Source organism: Stylophora pistillata, chromosome 8 (assembly GCF_964205215.1).
Source record: "Stylophora pistillata chromosome 8, jaStyPist1.2, whole genome shotgun sequence".
Taxonomy (NCBI): Eukaryota; Metazoa; Cnidaria; class Anthozoa; order Scleractinia; family Pocilloporidae; genus Stylophora; species Stylophora pistillata.
Window position 1 is genome coordinate 16,976,112 of NC_142526.1, and position 24,919 is coordinate 17,001,030.

The 24,919-nt window shown below is 38.5% G+C and overlaps 1 protein-coding gene and 4 long non-coding RNA genes across 14 annotated transcripts; 4 read left to right on the forward strand and 1 right to left on the reverse strand.

Moving 5' to 3' along the window:
• The first annotated feature begins 422 nt into the window (after window positions 1-422).
• LOC148725252 (uncharacterized) lies at window positions 423-15,981 on the forward strand. Its single transcript, XR_015990531.1, has 2 exons — window positions 423-1,356; window positions 15,847-15,981. It is a non-coding gene; the product is annotated as an uncharacterized LOC148725252 (long non-coding RNA).
• Window positions 2,723-5,899, forward strand: LOC148725253 (uncharacterized). Its single transcript, XM_088729998.1, has 2 exons — window positions 2,723-2,999; window positions 5,271-5,899. Exons 1-2 carry the CDS (start codon window positions 2,769-2,771, stop codon window positions 5,607-5,609), a joined length of 570 nt encoding a protein of 189 aa, XP_088586124.1. The 5' UTR covers window positions 2,723-2,768; the 3' UTR covers window positions 5,610-5,899.
• LOC148725254 (uncharacterized) lies at window positions 7,584-15,791 on the forward strand. Its single transcript, XR_015990527.1, has 2 exons — window positions 7,584-8,199; window positions 13,340-15,791. It is a non-coding gene; the product is annotated as an uncharacterized LOC148725254 (long non-coding RNA).
• Window positions 15,982-17,703: 1,722 nt separating the features above from the next.
• On the forward strand, window positions 17,704-21,317 carry LOC148725255 (uncharacterized). Of its 8 annotated transcripts, none has more exons than XR_015990521.1 (5): window positions 17,704-17,815; window positions 18,280-18,346; window positions 18,919-18,970; window positions 19,397-19,553; window positions 20,546-21,317. It is a non-coding gene; the product is annotated as an uncharacterized LOC148725255 (long non-coding RNA). The 8 variants fall into 8 exon arrangements; XR_015990523.1 differs by having other exon boundaries at window positions 19,485-19,553; XR_015990522.1 differs by having other exon boundaries at window positions 18,919-18,956.
• Window positions 17,777-20,653, reverse strand: LOC148725256 (uncharacterized). 3 transcript variants are annotated; one of them, XR_015990528.1, is made up of 2 exons: window positions 20,511-20,653; window positions 17,777-18,815 (listed from the first exon to the last, which is right to left on the reverse strand). It is a non-coding gene; the product is annotated as an uncharacterized LOC148725256 (long non-coding RNA). The 3 variants fall into 3 exon arrangements; XR_015990530.1 differs by having other exon boundaries at window positions 17,777-19,011; window positions 20,511-20,650; XR_015990529.1 differs by having other exon boundaries at window positions 17,777-19,014; window positions 20,511-20,650.
• Window positions 21,318-24,919: the final 3,602 nt, after the last annotated feature.

A 24,919-nucleotide genomic window follows, 5' to 3' on the forward strand; every position in this document is an offset into this window, starting at 1 on the left:
AGGATGGGTCAGCAGGAATGCCCTGATATTAATACTAATGCCTGAAGCATAATAGTGAGCGACGTCATCAGAGCGGAGAAAGGATACTCACACGATATAATTTGTTTTTATCAATAGAGTTGGTGACTTAATTTCGCCATAAAGTCCTCACATATCTTCAAACATTTACAAAACTCAGAAAGTTGTCGTCAATCCTGCTCTGCGGATTGTTTTGAAATTCTTGATTCAGCCCCTACTAAATTTCAACTTAAACTTAAGGAGGCTATGTACATAAACTGGGAAAAGCCTAATTTAAACCAACAAGTTCATCACGTCAACATGACGCTTACGCTTTAGGCTTTATATTCTTTCCAACACTTTTTTACTCACTCAAATATGTCATTTTTGTCACTTAATCATAATTAATTATGCATGTTTCACCTAGTTGTTATATAGTCCTAACGGTTTTTCAAATATTCTGTAACTGACGATGATGTTAGCAACATCGAGACATGTCTTCGAAATTAAAAAATGTGGCACTCTTCTGGAAGATAACAATTTGGCCATAGTAAAGAGTTCAAAGCTGACGGTTGAAGCGTTAATCGCTTTGACGGAGGGCTAACGCTTGAAATGTGAGCATAAGTAACCTCTCCCCGCCTCGATGGCGTCGCTCTTGTCGACCTTGACTTGGATCTCCATAAATTTTCCTATTCCTTGAACTTCATGTTTTATTAATTTTGGCAAGCAGACCAGCGCTTTCATCAGAAAAATTTGCTATTTACCTCACTTATTGGTTATAGAACTCCCTCTTTTTATTCCTTCCCTAGAATGAAAGTATCAGGAGCATCTTTAAGAGCATTCTGGTAAAGAATAATTTGTTCGCATGACTATCAATCAAAACCAAGTGGTCACCAAATTAAAATTCCAGAATATTCTTTTGATTCTTATCTATATTGTCTGCCAGTCAGTAATTTGAGTAGCCCGTTCAAGCTTTTGTTTAATTTTAAGTTCTCTCGCTACTCACTTCTACAAGCTTGTCCCAATCCACTTTGTTCAAGGAGGGAAGAGATTTCCTTATCAATACAAATCTGATAGTCGCTTTACGATTAGCAATCTGCATATCAACCATGATTCTATTCATCAAGTGCTTATATTTGGTTACAGAAGCTGTTCATCTCATTTTAATTTTTTCTAACTTAAGATTGTTACTGAGCTGCTTCAAAGACAAACAGAGGAACATTTTCCTAAAGAAATGCAGACCAATCATGATCTTTCAGTGCGTTCTACAACTGCTTGTCCTTGTTTGGAACACCAACAGAACAGGGCAAATGTTCAGCTACTTTGATGATCAAGAAAATAAGTGGAACAGAACCGGTGGTGAGCTAATTCATCTGTTATGGCCTTTCTTGTTTTACAACATGTTGCGGGCAATAGCAGTAACGGACCATCCCATACTTGGCCTTAAACTGGTGCCATCTTATATTGAAGCGATTGCAGCGGCGTTGATTGCTGGAGTTGATTGCTCAGAGGCAAGATTGAATCAGGGGAAGCAAATTATGTTTTCATGAGAGGTATGATGTACATTCAATTCATCATAGGGCATCCCTTTCACACTTGATCCATGACTTTTTTAAGCCCCTAAACTCTGCCCTCTACAAGACCAAACCTTTAATTGTGGCTCCTACCCCACTCCCCCCCCCCCGAAACACTCCATTCTTGGTGTTAGTGCATTCTCTTTACATGGATGCTTTAAATCTTACCAGATGTATAACAGACTACTCTAGCAACTACAAATTGAACTCTGTTTTGTGTAGAATAGCAACAATCAGAGTTCAAAACCAAAGCATATGAAGTATTTCTTACGGTTTTTTTAAAATCCTCAATAAAAACGATGGCTGTGTAGATGCACATGGACGGACAAACCACTCAGTTTTCTCGTTCCCATTCCTCTCCCAGCTTCACTGACTTTTCCGTCAGAGACCACGAGCCCGGCAGAGTTGAGACCATGCTGTAAAATAAACTGAACCTCTTCGGTGCTGTGTTAGTGACCCAAATTACTACACAGCTAGAAGCTGCATGGCTGACTATCTCATTTCAAAATTGTCAGGCTGGCGATTTCTCGCGTAAGCTTCCCATTTTGAATGATTTGTCGAGTCATCTGAAGTAAGAGCGTCAAAGAGATTTCTTTTTATTTCCTTTTTGACCCCATTTTTTGAACGATTTCTCAATTTCAAGGGCATCTCATTCCAAACTTTTGTTCCAACTCTGCCAATTCTCAACCTTTGCTTTTTCGTTGAGTCAGAAACCTAAGGAAGAAAAACTAAAACTGGTTCCTGCCTTGAGTACGAACCGGCTATGAAGTTTTTCAGAATGAATTGTTAGGGACTTTAATTTATTTGATAACTTTATGTTAATCTGAAAGGGCTTAGAAGTTGTCCTTTGTCCTCTTTACTTTGGCCAATTTACTTTATTAACCCAGTTAATAAAACTGAAATACCTTTCAAACTAAATCACTTTATTCGTTTGTTGTAAGGTGTTGCTCACTTCAATATTCCATTATTTTCCACTTATTTTTCCTGCTAGCGAGCCCAATGAAGGTCTGATGCCATAAAAAGGAAAAGGCCAACTATTTATAACCCCTTGCTCATTTGCTGTCCGCCTAATTGATCGCGAAAAATGGATTTTGAGCCATGACGTAATCACAAAGTCCTTTGAATGCGCACCTGCATATTCTGAAAAAGGAATAAATTAGAATATACTGTTCTTTGTCAAAGGAGCGACAAGCGTCGATGATGAAGTTCGCAAATTTTGTTTCGCTGTTTCTTGTCTGCGTTTTGGTGGTATATGCTGTTGATGGCAGAAAACACCAGCGTCATAAGAAACGAGGAATGGAACGAGTGAGATCAGAGGAAGCTGTGAGGGAGATCGTGCCTAAATTGACGCGAAATACTCACAAAGCCACAGATGCTGTCAGTGTTGATGTGGTCAAAGCAGATAACAAGGCTACTGCTGAGAACAAGGTCAGGTAACTGGGCAAAATTCATGGAAACAGTGTAATGACAGTACAATTGCATCAGAGAACGCTAAGTCAAACTTCTACGGAGGAATTGACGAAAAATTGTTAGATTTGGACTTTGAAAACACTGGTTCAGTTGAGCATCCAAAGACTTGTCTTTGTTTACAGTTATTCAAATATCAGACTGAACCTATGTACAAGTTTCTAAACGAATTAATGCATGATCAGATGAAAAAGTTCAAGTAATTCTCGAGTTTAAAACTTAGAACTTGAAAAAATTCCTTCTTTTGAACAATTGCTACCTGAAGTCATCGCAAATGTCAAAACATATGAAGTCTAATTTCTTGACAAAAGTTAAAGATGCTTCTCAATACCTTCGAGGCAAAAAGGAGTTTATTAAACTTATACGATTGTAGCCTTAGCAGTCTGTCGGGATGCAGTGCAAATAGCAGTTATTACGAGAAGTATTTGTGAACTTTAAACGCAGAGTATGGCTTTGTAGTTAAAAACTTCACGCTGCGTTGATGGTAAGTGAAAAAGCTCACAATTTACATACAAAGAATCCCTCGAACAGGGCAGCTCTTGCCGAACATGAGGCTGCTGAATAATTTAGGCATATGATGACATTTTAGAAACAAGGTTTAGATACAAACTGAATAGTAGAATCTTTCCTAACACTTGAACAATTTCAAAAAGCGATTAGAAATATCAGATTTTGTCATTTTGGCGAATGACATATTGCGCTGTTTTGCCACGCTTGAGAGATGAGATGGTGGCATTAGTTTCCTCCGGAATTCGCGGAAATTGCTCGCTTTTTGCCGCAAAGTTTTTTTTCCCAAACAAATAACATCACTTCGGTCTACAAAAGTAAACCGCAGATAGGTATGAAATAATAGAAACAAGCCTCTAAACTTGATTACTATAGAGTGGCCTGTATACCTAAGTGTATTAGATTGTGTCAAAACAATAATGTGGATTAACGCCATCATTTCAATGATAAATTTCGCAAGTTCTTTCTATTAATGACTATCTATATACCCGATACAGCTTTCTCATTCGACTCGACAATCTGAGGCACGGCTCTAACACAAGTCTTTTATCTCTAAACCAACAAACTGACTATTCCTTGAGTAAACGTAATTCGGTAGATAATGATGAGGCGATATTGGAAAGGCACTTTTTGGGAAAGTAATATCGCTCGATTTGTTCACACTGAATTTAACTGCAATCGCTTTACATTGAAATTTTTTTTCAAAGCGCCTATGAAGGTTTTTTTTCTTGTTAGAATTTTGTAACTTTAATTTTTTTTTGAGAGAATTTAATGAACGTGGAAATTTTGCATAAATTGAACAGATGTTTTTCTCATTGTTTATGTCTGTTTTCGCATGGAGCGGCGTAATTAGATATTTTTTCTATGTTTTTATTTCTTAGATCAAGTCTTTGTTATTCTTTGCTCTTTCTCAATACATTATTGGTTTGCCTTTTCTTGCTTTTCAGTAAAATCGGTCACAAGTCCGTTTCGGGAAAAACAGGGTGGGTTCGTGAAACTCTCTAGAAACAAACTAAATAGCAAAAAATTCAGATCACTTCTCCGGAACATTCTTTTACGTCTGAAAAGTATTTTAAGATCCAAAACTAAAAACTCCTGGAAAGTACCTTAACATAATTAACACAATTATTGCTTAAAAGATATGAATCCTACTACATCCTTCGAAAGCAGATTTGAACCAAATAGATCAAATTTTTACATGTTTGGCATTCACAGTCCTTTATTCAAACAATGTGGCTTTGTTCATTTAAACTGGGGGCTTGTCGAATCATTATCTAACCTGTTTGAATATTGATTAGCAAAGAGTTGTTGCCAGTTTTAATACACTAAGCGACTGTAAAATTTGTGGTTAATAATCAAGAAAACTATCTTTCCATTATTTGGTACAAATTATATTTTAAACGCAATAATTTGTAGCATCCAATTTATTTTGCTGTGTAAGTTACATTCTATTGTTGTTTGTGATCGAAGAAATGCGGTTAATAGATTCACTTGGGAGACTTTAAACAAAAAAAGCTATCAAACTCTAGGAATTATTACTGTTCTTAAGTAGGAAAACTATGCATTCACAGGAATCATGCGGAGTGGATTGCAATGATCAGTCAATCGCAAGGCGGGCTGGGCATGTTTCATGTGTTGTCACCCTCTTGGACAGATTGGCACTTATGTCAAGAATTCTCACGAACCATATCATATCAATGTAACTTTAACATGTTCACTTTGCAGGGGATTTCTCTAAATGAACAAGATGCAGCCATAACAGTTACTGACAGCCAAGAAAAGCCAGAAGAACTTCCCATCCAATCAAAACACCGCAGAGGTCATAAGAGACGCAAAGGGTTTCCTTTCCACAAGAGGGATGGAGGCTTACACAAGCGCACGCACGGCTTTCACAAGAGGAATCATGGTGACCGGAAGCGCGAGTACCCCGTGAAAAATGAAGAAAAGTTGAAGCTTAGGTCAAACCCGAAAAATCTCAAGAAGTTGATGAAACTCATAAAGAGAGCAGAGCATATGCGTATGAGGCAAAACCGCGAGCAACATAAAAAGGACATCACACCTTAAAGGAATTTTCTTTTTCAGTTTTTCATGTATTCAGTAAGATTTAATTTTGTAAAAGCATTAATCGCTGGTTTAGTTTTGGGGTTAAATTATACATTTTTTTAAAAGTGACTTAGCAAATTGCTATTTCAATCATTTGAAGAAATTGAGTAAAATGGGGTTTGGTTTTCGATTTCGTAACTTTGTGTAGGATCAAGTTATTATTCACTCTCAGGGCTTTGCTGTGAAGTGCTTATTGATATCTTTCAGCTCTGAAACATTTGATTAGAAATAAAAGAAAAAACTCAAACGTGTTTAGAGGAACCAAATAGTCATGCTATCAAGTTATCAGCAGTAAATCAAATAAAACGGGAAACTTGATTGGGCGATTGTGCAAAACGTATCAGTACCCCACTCCCCCCTCCCCCCTCCCCCTCCCCCATATTCTACCAGGTAGCTGTTCCTTATTCTTTCAACCCCCTGCTGACCTTGGAAACGAGATTTGTCACGCCTTCTTGCAAAAATGTGGTAAAAGGCGCAAAGGAAGTCCTGACGAAAAAGATTGTATAAATCATATTGTAACACGGAAAAACTGACTAGTCCCTTACTATCAGAAATAGAGTACTTTGTCTCCGTTAAACTTACATTTTACAGAATTGGTGACCTGATTTATGCGTTCAGGTAGTAACCAGAGCGATAGTAACAGCCTCACACATGGTTTTCTCTCCGCCGTTACCATAGTGTCGAGGCGGAGAGAGTTTGGTCGATAAAGTAAGCAGGTCCGAGCACAAAAATGTGATACAGTCGACTGGTACCGAGATTGAACAAAGATTGGCTTTTCAAAAAGGCGCGGCAAGTTTGGATGACTTCGAAGAATTGTTCAGACAGGATTCTACGGACGACCAGTTGATTCTAGAGTGACCGAAAATTTTTCAGTGTCTCGTGTGAATAGATAGAGGGGGTTAAATTTCTAAATATAAAGAAACAGTGGGACTACCTCTGAGCGGGAGGACAAGAACGCAAATTTGTTTTATAAACTGAGTTGACGATGTAAATTGACCCCTAATATGTTCTCTAAGAAAGAAATAACAAGAGGGACGAGATAATTTGGTTTTATCGACGGATTTGATAATCTAATTTGGCCACATTAAAGAGTTTCGAAGCTGGCGTTTCGAGCGTTACTTTCTCTGACGAAGGGCTAACGCGTAAAACGTCAGCGTAAGTAACCCCACCCTGATGGCTAGGTTCGCTATTATGGTTCAATAATATTCAATCGTGGCCAGGCATTGTTCTTGCTGACCATGATTCCGATTTCCATAAATTTTCGTATCATAGCCTCGTGCTTTATTGGTTTTGGCATACTGGCGTTTTCATGAAGAAAATTTGCTATTTACCTCACGTATTAGTTACAGAGCCCCCACCCCTTCTTTTTATTCCTCTCTTACAGAACATATCAGGAGCATCTTTAAGAGCATTCTGGTAAAGAATCATTTGTTCGCAGGACTATAAATCAAAACCAAGTGGTCACGAAATTAAAATTCCAGAGTATTCTTTCTATGCTTATTTATATTGTCTGCCAGCAGGTAACTTGAGTCGCCGGTTCAAGCTTTTGTTTCATGTTCTCTCACTACTCACTTCTACAAGCTTTTCCCAATCCACTTTGTTCAAGGAGGGAAAAGATTTCCTTGTCAATACAAATCTAATAGTCGCTTTATGATTAGCAACCTGCATATCAACCATAATTCTATTCATCAACTGCTTATATTTGGTTACAGTAGCTGTTCATCTCATTTTAATTTTTTTTAACTTAAGATTGTTACTGAGATGTCTCAAAGACAAACAGAGAAACATTTTTCTAAAGAAATGCAAACCAATTATGATCTTTCAGTGCGTTCTACAACTGCTTGTCCTTGTTTGGAACACCAACAGAACAGGGCAAATGTTCAGCTACTTTGATGATCAAGTAAACAAGTGGAACAGAACCGGTGGTGAGCTAATTCATCTGTTATGGCCTTTCTCGCTTTACAACATGTTGGCGATAATAGCAGTAACGGACCATACAATACTTGGCCTTAAACGCGAGCTATCTTCCGTTGAAGCGATTGCAGTGGCGTTAACTGCTGGAGTTGTTACTTGTGTAACATTTTACTAGTTTAAATTAATTGCCTGTACACTGTTGACCATTTGCGTATTGATGTTAGCGTGGAGAATTTTTTTTATGCGATGTTGATAAAGCGATGGACGATCTAAAAGAACTGCAGCCAGAGCTCAGTTTCAAACGTGAAGAGTCAACTGTGAAAAACAAATGGATGGCGATCACTTTGTTTACTTTTTTTGATTTTGGAAGGAACCCTTACATGGCTTCTAGCATTCCTTTTCAAAAGTGCTTGCCTCGTCAAAAAATACTAATTATGGTTAGAGTACAGGCATGGACCAGTATAGACGAAGGGCTAATCTGAACGCAGAAAAGATGGTGGTTGATGAGGTCTCAAAACCTATGCTCAGATTTTGGGATGATTCCAGACTTAACAGTCAATCATGCAGGAATATTTTGCAGCTAGGGATATAATTCAGGCGTGAATTGTGTTCTTCGGTATACAAAAGTAAACCGCAGGTAGGTCTGTAATAACAGAATGGCTTGTAGAGTGGCCGTTATCAGTACTTAAGTGCATGAGATTGTCTCAAAGCAATAATCATCCTCGGAGACCCAGGGGCTCTTCATGCCCTAACTTGAAATCGACCCACAGCCCCTGGGTCTCCGAGGATGAGCAATAATGTGTATCAACTTCATCATTTCAACGATAAATTCCCCAAGTTCTGTCTATTAAGGATAGCCCGTATTCTCAACACAACTCAGTTCTGATTTGACTCGACAAGCTGATGCACGGTTTAGAATGAGTCTTTCATCTCTAAACCAACAAACTTACTATTCCTTGAGTAAACGTATATTGGCACATCATGACTAGGCGATCTTGGAAAGAAAATTTTTTGGACAACACTTATAAAGGTTTTTTTCCTGTTAGAGTTTTGTAACTTCAATCCTTTTGAGAGAATTTCATGGACGTGAAAACTTTCGCATAAATTGAACATGTTGTCGCCCATTTTTTTTATCTGTTCTGGCATGCAGCGGCGTAATTAGTTATGTTTTAAGTTCTTACATCAGGTCTTTGTTATTATCTGCTCTTTCTCGATACCTTTGCCATTTCCTGCTTTTCAAAAAACTCGGTCACCAGTCAATTTCGGGAAAAACAGGGCGGGTTAGTGAAACTCTTCAGAAACAAACCAATCAGTAGCAAAATTTAGATCATTTCATTCTCTTGCGTCTGTAAAGATTTTATTATCCAAAAGCAAAACGTTCTTGATGGAAACTCCTAGAAAGTATTTCAGCATAATTACCGCAATTATTGCTTAAAAGCTATGAGTCCTACTACATCCTTTGAAAGCAGACTGGATTTGAACCAAATAGATCAAAGTTTGGATGATATTCTAATGTTGTTTGGGTCCTTACACAAGTCCAAACACGGCTTCCACGAAAGGAATCGATATTTTCTCAAGAAACTGAACAAATTGCAATTGCAATCGTTTGTAGAAATTGTGTTAAATGAGTTATGGTTTTCGATTTCGTAACTTTGTGTAAGATCAGTTTGTTATTCACCCTCAGGGATCCGCTGTGAAATGTTTATCGTAGAATAAATGACTTGATCTGTTAAGTCTTTTGAATGTGTTTCACTCTGTATAATCCGACTCGTATGATCTAGTTTTAAAGATTTGTAGATGGAAACATAGAGCAGATGTTACATACCATAATATAAAACTAACCCAGTACCGCTTGGGTAAGGAAAAAAATAAATATTACGTATTTCAATCAGCACTTATTGTTATCTTCTAGCTCTGAAGCTGGAGGCTAGGTCAGCGAGAATGCCCTGATAATAATACTAATGCCTGAAGCATAATAGTGAGCGACGTCATCAGAGCGGAGAGAGGATACTCACACGATATAATTTGTTTTTATCAATAGAGTTGGTAACTTAATTTGGCCATAAAGTCCTCAAATATCTTCAAACATTTACAAAACTCTGAAAGTTGTCGTCAATCTTGCTCTGCGGATTGTTTTGAAATCCTTGATTCCGCCCCTACTAAATTTCAACTTAAACTTAAGGAGGCTATGTACATAAACTGGGAAGAGCCTAATTTAAACCAACAAGTTCATCACGTCAACATGACGCTTACGCTTTAGGCTTTATATTCTTTCCAACACTTTGTTACTCACTCAAATATGTAATTTTTGTCACTTAATCATAATTAATTATGCATGTTTAGTTGTTATATAGTCCTAACGGTTTTTCAAATATTTTGTAACTGACGATGATGTTCGCAACATCGAGACATGTCTTCGAAATTAAAAAATGTCGTACTCTTCTTGAAAATAACAATTTGGCCATACCAAAGAGTTCAAAGGTAAGGTAAGGTAGGTAAGGTAAGACTTTATTTAACGAGGGTAACATATGACAGTAATGAAACTGATAAACTAATGGCTCTCGAAAATTAAAATTCGGAAAAAAAAAAGGAATTGTAACAAACGTAACAATATTAGGAATAATTAAAGTAAAATAATTAACCTATATACATCATAAAATATTAAAAAAATATATAAAAAAAAAAAAAAAAAAAATTACAGGAATAATTTGCTAAGAATTTGATTATCTAAAATTATTTTAAAAAGGGAACGCTTAAAACGTTTTACACTGGTACTCCGTTTGATGTCCACAGTTAATTTGTTCCAGTCTTTCGTGGCTCGCACAGCAAACGCTCGACCCCCTTCAGAACTTCTCTTAAAACGCGGGCACATTAAGTTTAAATTACAGAAACGGGTTTGTCTATTATGAGCGTCAGAGTTTCTGATAAGAATATCATTTATATATTGCGGGGTATTTCCATTAAGCCTTTTGTAGGTTAGAGCGCACCGATTGACGTATGATTCAGCATAAAAAGGAACCCACTTTAAGGTGTTAAATAAGCCGACAGAAGGTGCTGTTCTTTCGGCATCAAGGATTATTCTAGCCGCACGTTTTTGAAGACGCAGGACTTTCAAAAGATTTTCTTTACTGCAAGAAGTCCATGTCGTGCTACCGTAAAGCATTACAGGTTTAATGATCGTAGAGTAGTATATGTCACGTTGATTGCGTTTCAGATAAGGACTTATGTGACGAAGGAGTCCAATACGTTTCGCCAACTTTTTGCATAACTCCTCAATTTGGCGATTAAATGAAAGATCCTGATCCAATGTTATCCCAAGTAGTTTGAAATCAGTAACATGTTCGATATTGCTTCCATTCAAGCTGACATCTATTGAGGTAGAGGCGAGAAGGTTCCGCAAACGTTTGCCTGTTACCAGCATGGACTTCGTTTTCTGAGAGTTAATGAACATTTTATTTCGTGCTGACCATTCATCTAAGCGTTTGAGATCTTGATTTAAAGCCTGTGTCAGATGAGGAACATTTTCCCAGCTAGAGCATTTTGATAAAGTTGTGTCGTCAGCATAAACGTCTAGTGTTGAATCACGTATACTTAAAGGCATGTCATTTACAAACAATAAGAAGAGAATGGGTCCTAAAATTGATCCTTGAGGTACTCCTTGTAGCAACTGCTTACTGGTAGAACAGCAGCCATTTATACGCACATATTGTTTTCTTCCAGTGAGATATGACCCAAACCACTTTAATGATATATCGTTTGATCCATAAATAGATAGCTTCTTAAGTAAAAGCTCGTGATTTATCACGTCGAAAACCTTTCTGAAATCGACAAAAGCTAAGCCAGTTACCATATTATTATCCATATTAAAGAGCAGTTCATCAGTTAATTTAATCAGTGCCGTTTCCGTGGAGTGATTAGGACGAAAAGCTGACTGGAGGTTGTATAGCAAATCATAGCTGTGCAGGTGTTTGCGGAGAGATGTTGCAACGTGTCGTTCAAGGATCTTAGAAAGAACGGGTAATACAGAAATTGGTCGATAGTTGCTAGTGTCTTCACGAGAGCCACTTTTAACTAAGAGAGTAATTTGAGCGGTTTTCCATGACGAAGGGAAACATCCAGTGGAGATGGAAAGATTCATAAGGCGACAAAGGGGGTGGACCAGAACAGATGCCGCTAACTTAAGCACCTTCGCACTAAGGCCGTCACATCCAATTGCCTTACTTGAAGGGATCTTTTTAATGAGATCAAGCATTTGCGTCTCAGTAATAGGTGGTATTTCAAAGGATTGATTGCCTGACTTTGACTTTACAAATTCGTAGAGAGCCAGATCATCAAAAACTAAGTCTGCGACGTGCTGACTGTCAGGGGTAATCTGTGAAGCAATGTTGATAAAAGCGTCATTCATATTTTCAGCAATTTCTTGTTTATCTGTTACGACGCCATTTACCGTAATTAATTGTCTGATAGAAATTGGGTCATTCTTAACACCGCTTAAAGTCTTAAGCGCCCTCCAGATTCCTTTGGGGTTCCCTTTGTTCTTATCTATTGTTTCCTGGAAGAAACATCGTTTTGCATACTTTATCAAATTTGACGTTTTGCATTTTGCACGAGTGTACAAAGACCAGTCGGTTGAAAGGTTTGTACAACGGGCTGTTTTCAGCAGATCATCTCGTTGACATATCAAATCCATAATTTCATCATTCATCCAAGGGGGCTGGTTTTGCCTCTTTACTCGCCTGTTTTTCCAGGGCAAATGCTGATCGAGAACCTCATTGAGCATACTCTCAAGGGCATTCAAAATATCGTCAATGTCTTCAAATACGAATGCAGTGTCCCAAGGGATACGTTCCAGTGATTGAAGGAGCTCATCTAAATTCAAGTTCTTTGTTTCCCGATAGGAAATTGTCGTATGTTCTGACTCACAATCTCTTCTTTGTTTGGCGTATTTACGCTGAATAATTAGAGGAAGGTGGTCCGCAAGTCCAATATTTAGGACTGATGTTTTTACAATAAATGCTGGATGACTTGTATAGCAATGATCTAGGCATGTACCACTCTTAGGTCTTGTAACAGAAGAAATAACTTGGTTAAGGGCCATGTTTTTCAGAGCTTTGGCCAACCTATGGCCAAAGCTCGCGTTAGCCCTCCGTCAAAGCTCGCGGTTCAAGCGTTAATCGCTTTGACGGAGGGCTAACGCTTAAAATGTGAGCATAAGTAAACTCTCCCCGCCTCAATGGCGTCGCTCTTGTCGACCTTGACTTGGATCTCCATAAATTTTCCTATTCCTTGAACTTCATGTTTTATTAATTTTGGCAAGCAGACCAGCGCTTTCATCAGAAAAATTTGCTATTTACCTCACTTATTGGTTATAGAACTCCCTCTTTTTATTCCTTCCCTAGAATGAAAGTATCAGGAGCATCTTTAAGAGCATTCTGGTAAAGAATAATTTGTTCGCATGACTATCAATCAAAACCAAGTGGTCACCAAATTAAAATTCCAGATTATTCTTTTGATTCTTATCTATATTGTCTGCCAGACGGTAATTTGAATAGCCCGTTCAAGCTTTTGTTTAATGTTAAGTTCTCTCGCTTCTCATTTCTACAAGCTTGTCCCAATTAAACCACTTTGTCCAAGGAGGGAAAAGATTTCCTTATCAATACAAATCTGATAGTCGCTTTACGATTAGCAATCTGCATATCAACCATGATTCTATTCATCAAGTGCTTATATTTGGTTACAGAAGCTGTTCATCTCATTTTAATTATTTCTAACGTAAGATTGTTACTGAGCTGCTTCAAAGACAAACGGAGGAACATTTTTCTAAAGAAATGCAGAACAATCATGATCTTTCAGTGCGTTCTACAACTGCTTGTCCTTGTTTGGAACACCAACAGAACAGGGCAAATGTTCAGCTACTTTGATGATCAAAAAAATAAGGGGAACAGAACTGGTGGTGAGCTAATCCATCTGTTATGGCCTTTCTTGTTGTACAACATGTTGGGGGTAATAGCAGTAACAGACCATCCCATACTTGGCCTTAAACGGGCGCCATCTTCCGTGGAAGCGATTGCAACGGCGTTGATTGCTGGAGTTGTTACCTGTGCAATATTTTACTGGTTTAAATTCATTGCTTGTACACTGTTGACTGTTTGCGTATTGATGTTAGCGTGGAGACTGTTTTTATGCGATGTCGATAAAGCGATGGATGATCTGAAAGAAATGCAGCCGGAACTCGATTTCAAACGTGAAGAGTCAACTGTGAAAAACAAATGGAAGGCGATCACACTTTTTTCTATTTTGGTTTCCATATCTTACATTTTTATTCTATGGATTCAAGTAAGGGAGTTGTATAACGAAGAAACCCTTACATGGCTTCTGGCATTCATTTATAACACCGTAGGTTTATTGGCAGTGGAAATTCTTTTATCTGTAACTTTCGCACAATTGATTCTCTTTGAAGATAATATGAGCCTCAGCACTAATCCAAACGAACTCCCTGTTCAAATCACTTGCTCAACAAATACTACTTACATTTAGAGGATAGAGATAATTTGAACGCAGAAAAGATGGTGGTCGATGAGGTCTCAAAAACTTATGCTCAGATTTTTGGGTAACTCCAGACAATCATGCAGAAATATTTTGCAGCCAGAGATATAATTCAGGCGGGAATTATGTTTACGAACAGAGTTTAGACATCAGACTGAACCTTATGCGGGAAGAACAAAGCCAATCAGAACCATGGTCTATATCTCACTCTCTCCATAATTTTTTCTCTTCTTCTAAAGTCTTCAGTCGCTCATGCGCTACACATACATACATAAATACTTTATTTGTCATGTAGGTCAATAGGAGGCAGCTGAAAACCTGCAACAAAGATATCTTTTTTCGCCGTAAGGAGCACCACTTAAGCAGTAGTAAAGGAGGATTAGTCAGGCATCCCAAAATTCCACGCTTCGAACTATATTATCAATTCGCTCTAGTCACATAATCACTCAATCGAGATGGAGGTAGTTGAGATCAAGATCTAATTGCTCTCGCGTTCGCCACTAATTTATGTCAACTGCTTGGATTTGGATAGTCAGACTTACATCAAACTTTCCAATTTGGCTTGTTGTCCGAGACTTCCAGGCCTCTCAATGTGATATTCTTTCAATTTACCCAAACAGCTAGAGGATGAAAGCGAAGATCGAAGACGTTCAGTGCTTATAATCTTCGACTTCGATTGCGTCGAAAAATCGGTCTCTTGCCGCTTCGGATATTCGACCATATGACGAATATGAAGGAGACAACAACATCCCAGAAATGCCCTGGCTAGACTTACAAGTCTCAAATTGTAATTGCAGTTGCTACCCGACGAAAGGAAAAATCGCCGTGAAAAGCCAGTCTTCTGAAGAAGTGGCAAGCGACTCGAGTTACCAAAAGAAATAAAGAAAACACTCCATCACAAGATACTAACCTTAATTTAGGAGCAAACCTTTACACAGATGTACTAAAAGGGGCATTTAATACAGGTAGCAAAGGTTACTTACTGATCGATCAAAAGCGGGCCGGGTGATACACCAGTCGAGGAAAGACCACAGGGAGCGCAGACAAGCGACAAGTCTGGTTGTATATTCGAAATATAAAGGAATGTATGGGAGAACATTGAAGAGTCTTATTATCGTAAACTTATATCATGAAATGTCTGAGTTAAAGCTCAAAATAAATGTAAACCTACCTAACTTGCTGTGTATTGTCGTTTCTGTGGCTCTAAATGGCACACAAAAGCCATCAAATCGCTCAAATTCGCCATTTAGAGCCACAGAAAGTGGGGTAGGTTTACATTTATTTTGAGCTTTAACTCAGAAATTTCATGATATAAGTTTACGACTCTTAAATATTCTCCCGTACATTCCTTTATATTTCGAATAAACAACCAGACTCGTCGCTTGTCTGGGCTCCCTGTGCTCGAATTCGATGCAATGTGACACCTTCTCATCGATAATAACGCGCAAGGGCTAATGGGATACCCGACTAATCCGTCTTTAGCAGTAGTGAAAATAAAACCTGAAAAAATTTCAGGCCTGTACGGGATTTACAATTTTAAATAAGCTAATGTAATAGTTATAATTAAATATAATACCTGTAGAATATTTACAACTTGATTGAGTTCATTGACTATAGTGTTTCAAGATAAATATGGTAATTTAGTGAATGAATTAATTTAAAAAATAAAGGCTTTTAAATGTCTTTGTTTGTCTCCTGCATTCCTTTAGAAGTTTTGAATATTGGAATTGCTTTTTAGGTGCATGCTGAGGCAGGTTATTCGCACGATGTGAAAAAGAAGAACATAGAGAGACTCGTTTTGGTCGTTGGACGAAGAGTTTTATATTTTCTCTGTGGTTTCTCATTCGGTAAATAAAGAGTTTATTCCAAGCGAGGCTGTATTGTTGAATGTTTGATAGGTGATATTTGTAACCTCTTGTTGTAAAAGTACGATAGTGACTTCCAATTTGTGATACATAGAAGCTACAAGAAGTCTTTGAGACACTACCGTAACGCCAATCCATGTGGCTTTCAGAGAGTTGTTCACATTTATCATGGGTCTAGCCGTTCGTATGTATATTAATGTTTAGCGGAGTAGATAACCGTACCAACACCTTGACATCGTTTTGTCGTTTCGGTTACACCAAAAAATTTCGTATCCAATGATGGAAATTTCATGAACAGAAATATCCTTCTCAGATGGGTTTCAGTTATGGCTAGAATGTCGAAATTAGTCGCGAACAGGAAAGCTCTAATATCCGGTATCTTACGTATGATGTGCGATCCTCGCAGTAGATAGCGTTATTTATGCAATAGCGAAAATCAGACCTGAAAAAAATCAGGCCTGTACGGGACTCGAACCACTGACCTCTGCGATACTAGTGCAGCGCTCTACCAATTGAGCTAACAAGCCAACTGGGAGCAGGCCTGCTCCCAGTTGGCTTGTTAGCTCAATTGGTAGAGCGCTGCACTAGTATCGCAGAGGTCAGTGGTTCGAGTCCCGTACAGGCCTGATTTTTTTCAGGTCTGATTTTCGCTATTGCATAAATAACGCTATCTACTGCGAGGATCGCACATCATACGTATCTAATACCGCAGTTCAAAATATATGAACTTCATATATTCATTGCATCTCATCCGGTATCTTGTTCACTGAGACCGTTTACATTAATGTGTAGATCTTCACACCTGATAGTTATAGTTCCTTTTTAAGTAAGGGTTCGTAGACATCGTTTCCGCCATTACTTGCAAACATAGCCGAGTCAAGGGAAGATCTTGTTCATTTCCTTTAAAAACAGGTTGTCCTTTGGCGATAAGGGTTTGTGCTAAGAACAGTGTTATAGCGTAAATACAGGAGCAAAACACGAGAAAAGTTTGTAAACCACAAGGCGCAGCCGAGTGGTTTATAAACTTTTGGAGTGTTCTCCCAACATCCCAAAGTGTGGTTTATTTCTTCAACGACCTAAAATACGAGTGAGGTTTTTCAGAGAGAATGATTGACTTAATATTATTTTGTGATCAAGTCGCTGATTATCATTAAAACCATTAAAAATTGCGATAAACCAATCAAAGCGCCGGAAACTGAATAAACTGTCAGCCAGAAGAGAGAAGAATGGTAATTTATCGCTGAATGAAAGCTATGCCACGGAGAAACTGAGCAGAAATTGTAATGAAAACTAACGAGAAATGGCGATATACAAGAAAAGGCTCAAGCTATAAAGTGCTTCCGAAGAACACTTCAATTTGGAGGGAGAAAACGTTTTTTTCGGCCAGAAATGGCCTATCGCTGCGATTACGATCTGATAATCTGTACGGAAATTTTTTTAAGTTTGCAGCGTGGGCAGCAGTTTTGAGTTTTTCCGGAGGTATTTCAGCAAAATAAAGATCGGTTGTAGAATTTTAACTGATAAAATTTATTTCGATCATGATAACTTAACTTTAGATTCTTAAATGACATTATTGGACCGCACCACGACAAAAGCGGCAAAATCGGTGTAACGTTCAGGAATTCGCTTACACAGTTCGCTTACAGTTCACCTTGTTTGTTCGTTATCCTAAATTTTCTCATCACCCTGCTCTGATTCACAGTGCATAATAAGTACTCGAGTCTAAATCTCTTGGGGCCTTGGGCATGGACTTGGAGGCCTGGACACTACAATCGGAAGACAACAACATGGAGCCGTGTGCACTAATATTCAAACACCGACCATTTATTTTGTTTACTCTTGGTACATTATTTTCTTTCAACCAGATTTGTTTCTACTGCCTCAGCTTGAACTTAAGTTTTCTCGGAGTACTCGTTAAAATTTACAGAGAGAGTTTAAAACGCTTAAACTTGTTAAAAACTATCAAACGAAAAGTGAAATCTCGGAGAGCAAACGGAACTGCCATTAATCTTGAGCGCTCATTCACTTTGCAAGAGATTTTTGTTTTCATCAAATAAATATCTAAATGAAAATCTAGTTAGTTTGTCGCTACAATTTTCTTTAATAAGAAGCATGCCAACTTGTCCTTCCCGGCGAGCACTTTCGGAAATTCTAGCCAAAAAGTTCTGAAGTTCTCTTACTTAAACTGCGCTACAAAAAATAAAGACTTAAAACGCGAGAGCAGCCAATTAGTTAAACTGCATTTTAATTAAAATATCAAATAAAATATATAATGAAGTATTTGTCGTTGTTTTTGGCGATCTAAGAGTCCTCGTCACATCCTTCAAACCAAAGGCTGGGAATTCGCCCCACGCGGCGCCAGTTGACAGGACGGTAAGATGTTTCAGTTTTCTATGGGTATACAGGCAAATAAACAATAGACCTTTGACCAGTCAGAGCGCTCGTTGTGTCTAAGTTATGTCATAATAAGCTATAATACAATGGGAACAAAACTTCAGATTTCAGTCTTTTAAATTGGCTTTTAACTAAATATGTTTTGAATGGAACCATTCTATCATGTACAGTTTTTCACTAACATTATCAAAGGGAAGAGGAATTGCGTGAGCTAAAAGGTCGAGCATTTGTTCGCGCTTTATGCATGACGGCTTCCATCTTGCGTGATGTTACAAAAACAGAGAGAGGAAGAGCATTCTTGCAAATCTAGTTTTCTTTCAGATCAGCCTGTGGGTCTTGATTGATAGTTGATTTTTGCTGCGGCCATGGATCCCATATTTATCCTTTCGAGGACGTTTTATCTCATCGGAGCTTTACTTAACGTGCGACTGTTGTTGAGCGGAAGCTGCTTTAAGAACAAAAAGAAATACATTTTACTTCAGAAGTGCAGACCAGCCATGATATTTCAGTGTTTTCTATAACTGATTCTTCTTACTTTTAATGCATGTCAGGTAACAAACGATTTCAGCGACCACCAAGAAAAGCAAAGGTACGACGTTAAAGGTTTGTTTATGGCCTGCATTACGTTCTTCTTGATTTACAACCTGCTGGAAATACAAGCAATAGAAGACCTCTCCATTCTTGATTTAAAGCGTATATTTTCTCCTATACAAGCCATTTCAGCAGTATTAATTGCTGGAATTATAACTTGTGGTAGTTTACTCTGGGCAGGATGTTTCTTTACGGCAGGTCTTTGTACGTGCCTCATCGTTCTTCATAATTTGGATATATCAACAAAGTTGAAATGGTAAATTGGCCACCGTAACGATTACAAAAGCTGACGTTTCGAGCGTTAGCCCTTCGTCGGAGCAAATGTTAGCCCTTTCGCTAACGCTCGAAACTTCAGCTTTTGTAATCGTTACGGTGGCCAATTTACCGTTTCAACTTTGTTGATATATCCAAATTATTTCGTTACTCCCACCGACGCAGCCCCAAACAGTTTCTTTCGAAACTATCAGCCTTCATCTTGCTTCAGCCGCAACCTGTTGGCTAAGCAGTATCATTCTGTTGATATCAGCCTGGAAGATTTATTTACGTGGTGCTCCAGATATAACGCAAGTCACGCCACAAGATTCTGCAGTCGAAGGTAAAGGGACCGTGTCTTGGTTGACAGGTTTAGCTGTCTTCTGCGTTTTTTTTTTACTCTTTCAAATTTAGCGGGAGTAGTGCAGATGAGCGATGTACAACAATGGGTGGATGTAAAAAAATTGGTTCACCTCTTCTCTACCAACGTGATTTGGCTTGTAGTAGGAATTTTTCTCCCCTTTTGCTTACAGTTTTTAATTATAACTGAGTGCTAATGATTTTGAATGGGAGAAAATCGATCCGGCATGAAACTAAAGTGGTTGGTTTGTCGCACTTTATTGACCCTTCGTAAACTAACCCATTTTCAGTGGGAAGGTTTATCATAGTAACTTCCGCTTTACATTCTTTTCACGGATTACTTCGCAGAAGGATGAGATGTTCGGTACCCGGTCGATTGATTTGTGTTATATATCTTCACCACCATGTTGTTATGATATACACGATAGTCAAGGACGGTTTTCATCATGAGCTTGTCGTATGTGACGTGTTTGTATGATCATACAAATTCCACGTCCAAGGTTATTCGACTTTCAGCCGTTATAAGAAATTCCTAGTTTTGACTGTTTGGGGTATTGAGAGTAACGTTTGCATTTGAATATAAGTTGATATGTCTGGATGATTTAAACTTGGACTTCCACACAAGTTCCTACTATACCTTTATATCTTATTTTCGCTATCGGAATTACTGTCTACCCCTAATCTTCAATTTTTCAGAGAGCTTAAGTAGAAGCCGTAGTATTAATCCGTGAGAACTCATTGCTTAAATCACTAAAAAGAGACTTCACAATTCTTAGGGCGCCCAACTGAAATTCAAATAGTGAGCATAATGAACAATGTGTCCTTTTTTGCCTTCAGACAACTGAAACCCCTGGGCTCCAGTGGTGGGTGCTTAACTGATTTATATTAAGCTGAGCACTTTGGCGGTTCTGGATTAGACCCAAGCTTAAAGTATGTCTACCTTTTTTTAATGCCTCGTTTTTTTTTTTTTTCCAGTGACAGCTCCAAAACACTGAAAGTCGGAAATGAAAAGTATCGAAGGACCGTACCGTAGATTCATGCCATACTTTGCCGATTCCGTGCTCCCACATCGGCTTGTTGAAGATCGAAGAGATGAAACTTGATAAAATTTGAAATTATATTTGTTCCCAAGACAGACTGTCTATGGATTCGGTGGGCTTGCGCTTTAAGAAACGAGAACAATTAACAATAGAGGTTTAAGAGATCGCCAACATATTGTTATGTTTGGTTTGCACAATTATAATTAAGTGAGTTTCCTCGTTGAGTTTTTTACCTCAACTTTTCCTCTTTCCCTAAACTCAGCCTCAACTCTGATGCGATACCAAGCCTCGGAAACACTTTTAAGAAATTGAAATTCATCCAATGTATCTTGCCAGAGAATTTGGCATGATGCCGTTGTGGTCATGGTTCGTGACTAAGCGAGCCTTCCGTGCATTTTCAAAGCTCTTTCTTCATCGTCCAATATTGCTCGTTGTTGAGCCTCTTGAAGGCCTGTTACCGCAACTAATAAAAAAACGCGAAAACTTTAATTCGTTCCGCTGAATAGACAGACTGGAAATTTGACAACCTGTTTTAATTCATGTCAGACTGAGTCAAACAAAGTTTTGCTGATTAGGAGCATACTACATAACTGACCGTGACAAACTCACGGTAAAATCAAGGGAGCAATATTGATAACTTAGCCTCAGTGTCACGAATGTTGCTTAAGGTTTACATAATAAATCTTTATATTTCATTTGGATATAAAGAGAGTGTTGTTTTTGCATAAAACCAATCTGAGAACTGTAGACCCGACACCTCACTCTTTCTTAGCGGGATGGTGGATATCATGGAGCTGTGCTACTGGTTGCTCATAATGTTTCATCTGTTTGGTCTCTTCCACAACGCACGACTATTAACCAGCTGCTTCAAGGACAAAACGAAATACACGATTCTTCAGAAAAGCAGGCCACTGATGATTTGCCAGAGTATTTTACAGCTCATCCTTCTCAGTTTGAATGCCAACGAGGCCACAATAGCTTTCAAAAACAAACAGGAGGAGGAGTGGTGCGGAACAAACAGCATTCTGATGACTTCTGTTGGATTCCTTATGATTTACAACATTTTGGCAATGCTGGCAATCGAGCATCACACTATAATCGGCCTCACGAAGGCAATATCTCCCAAAGCAGCATTGATTTTTCTTGTAGTCATCAGTGGTGGTATTGGATTATTCTTGGTTATTTTCTCCGCCGCAGATTTGTGTTCATCTCATCTTGCCATAACTGTGGCCTGCTTGCTGATCATGGGCCTTGTCTTGGTGGTGTCGTGGAGAATTTGCACCTTTACTGAGGACGACTCGGAGGAACTGGCAGACACGAATACTTTGCTAGGCTTTTTAAGAAAAAATAAGATGTCTGTGTGTTATACGATTTTGATTTCCATAGGTATAATAACAATTATAGCTTTGGATGTAACCTGCTCTGTCATATACCGTTTCCAAAATTCTGAAGAAATGCTCCGATGTATAAGGTTTGTCGAGAGGGTTATTTACCTCTACGTCATGTGTTTTGCTGTCGGTATTTCTCTTCCATTGCATTTTAGACAAATAATTGAGTGCGGCTGCGTTGAAGAAACGGACGTTAAAGCCATTGGGGTGTGAAATTAAGAATGATTCGCATAATTCACCAGAAAATGGTTAATATACGGAATGGTCCAGTGCTCTCAAGTCAGAATTATCTGTCTGCCTTGTAAAGAATTATGACTTGCAGCCATGTTCTTGGGTCGGGGACGGCTAGCTTTGAGGTAGTTCAACGATGCTGATGAGCTCTATGATATACGCAAATGACCATTGAATTCAATAAAAAGCTCTGTTTTGAGATGTGTACATTAGGCAGAACGCAATATGCGACCTCCAGAAGAAAAGTACAGGTTCCTATTGCTATAGCACCAATCGTAAATAGTAGCAGTGCTCTATATCGGGACTCAAAGAAATGTCTAATGAGTCGCGCCTCCATTTCGAGCCCCATTATACCATTTACAAGCACTCGAGTATATTTTTCATACCTTTTTGCTGTTTACTCATTTTAAGTAATGAATGAATCATGACATATATAATTTTGTTATTGACAAATAAAATTTGCGTTTTTATCAAACAATAGCATTTTCGGTCCATGTTTGTCAGCTTATAAATACTTATGTTTGTCAGCTTATAAATACTTAGAAAGTATGAAAATTAAGGAATCCGACTTGCTCTATAATCAACATAGTACGTTTTTTGTTCTACTAAATTATGGTGGCCCATACTGTTTGTTTAACGGTGTTCTCATTCCCAGACTTGAATATCAATAAAAACTGAAAAGTAATAAAAAATAACTGAAAGCTTGAAAGTCTGATTGTAATTGTTACACTTTTATCTGTACTCGAGGTTATGTTCATGATATAAGGCTGAAGAGGAAGCCGTCTTCTGAACAAAGAGAAAAAACAACCTATCCTCAAATTTAACTTATCCACTTGAACTAACCAGGATAAGCCGCGCTCACTGTTGTTGTTATCATCGTGACACCTTTTGGTAGACCTAGTTGTCTCTTTAAGGGTGAGAGCGCTGACCAAATTCAAACGTGTCGCCTCGATCAAATGACAGAATGGTAAACAGTTAAGAGTCTCATGTTACCTGAGACAGTGAGTCGTAATCAGATGTCAGCTGTTACTTGTTAAGATAAGTTTCAGACCACAGAGACGAGGTTAGGTCCTATTTTACTGGAGTCCAGTAAAAACCTGCAGTCGGACTGAACGATCAAACTGCAGTGAACTCTCTCTTACTGATAACGGGCCCCGCAAGGACCAATCTTAGGCCCAGTTCACTGGGATGTCGTGTTCGTGCTGTGTCGAACGCAGTCCAGAAATTAAGTTGGACAAAAGCACGGCGTCGGAATTAAACTTTTTAATCTAGTTCGACAAGCTCTATCGGGCAACACGACTCTGGCGCGACAGCGATTCAAACGTCGTGTCTTCGCTGAGCCAAACAAAATTAAAAAATGCTACTGCTGTATTTTGACGGGATTACGTTCTCAAGGGAAGTTACTAGAATGAATTGTTACTTCACTTCAATAAAGCCTGATACCTGAATCAGAGTCGTGTTTCTGCAGTGCTTAAGTCGAACTTAATTGCATTTAAACACGACGTCTGAATTGGGCCAAACCTGTCTTTCCTGGCGATAGAGGTGTGCGGCTAACTACCGTGACAGCAACAATTGGAAGAGAAATATACAAGTCTGAAAGTTTCTAAAGAAACTGTGGTGCTGCGTCGGTGGGCGTAACAAGATATTTGGTTATATCAACTAAGTTGAAATTGCAAATTGGCCACCGTAACGAATAAAAAAGCTGACGTTTCGAGCGTTAGCCCTTCGTCAGAGCGAATGGAATTGGTTGAATTGGTTGGTTAGAGCGCCGGATTGGGTTGTGCGGGAGGTCGAGGGTTCGAGCCCCGGCCGGACCAATACTTATGGTCTTAAAATAAGTGAGGAGAAATTGCTTCATAACCATAATCAAGAAATGGATAGATATTCTCGTCTTCTCGGATAAGGACGAATAAACCGTGGGCCCCGTCTCCTGCAGGGTTAGGGGTAGGAGACGTTAATTTCCCACGCACGAGATTAGTGTGTCGTGGATGTCCTCCCCTGGGGTGGGATGGGTGAGAATTGGCCCTGAAAAGCCCCCATGGGGAGTGGTCAACTAACCTATGTATGTATGTATGTATGTATGTATGTATGTATGTATGTATGTATGTATGTATATGTATGTATGTATATGTATGTATGTATGTATGTATGTATGTATATGTATGTATGATTCTTCTTTCTTTTTCAAACCCATTACACCAGAAGAAGTTAAACAGGAAATATTATCCCTACCAAATAATAAATCCTGTGTCTTATACTCCTGCCCTACACAACTGCTTAAATCTTCTTGCAATATCATATCTCCAGTTCTTTCTTACATTTTCAATTTATCTGTTATCCTTGGTGTCTATCCTTCAAAACTTAAGATTTCTAAAATAACGCCAATATATAAAAGTGACGACGAGACCGACCCTTCAAACTATCGACCAATATCTCTTTTGTCTAATTTTAATAGGATTTTTGAAAAACTTTTGTACTTCCGGATGAAGGAATTTATTGACAAAAACAACCTATTGTACTCCTCACAGTATGGCTTTCGCAAGTCACATTCCACAGAGCATGCAGTACTTGATATTGTCGAAGATATACTACGTAATATGGATAAACGGTACTTCTCATGCGGTGTCTTTATTGACCTGAAAAAGGCATTTGATACGGTCAATCATGAAATATTACTCGATAAATTGAAC

What these genes read in the sequence shown, in the direction of transcription:
- LOC148725253 (XM_088729998.1), top strand. Translation starts at nt 2,769, where the DNA reads ATGATGAAGTTCGCAAATTTTGTTTCGCTGTTTCTTGTCTGCGTTTTG. An exon ending in AGGCTACTGCTGAGAACAAG is followed by an intron (nt 3,000 to 5,270) that starts GTCAGGTAACTG and finishes TTCACTTTGCAG; the next exon opens with GGGATTTCTCTAAATGAACA.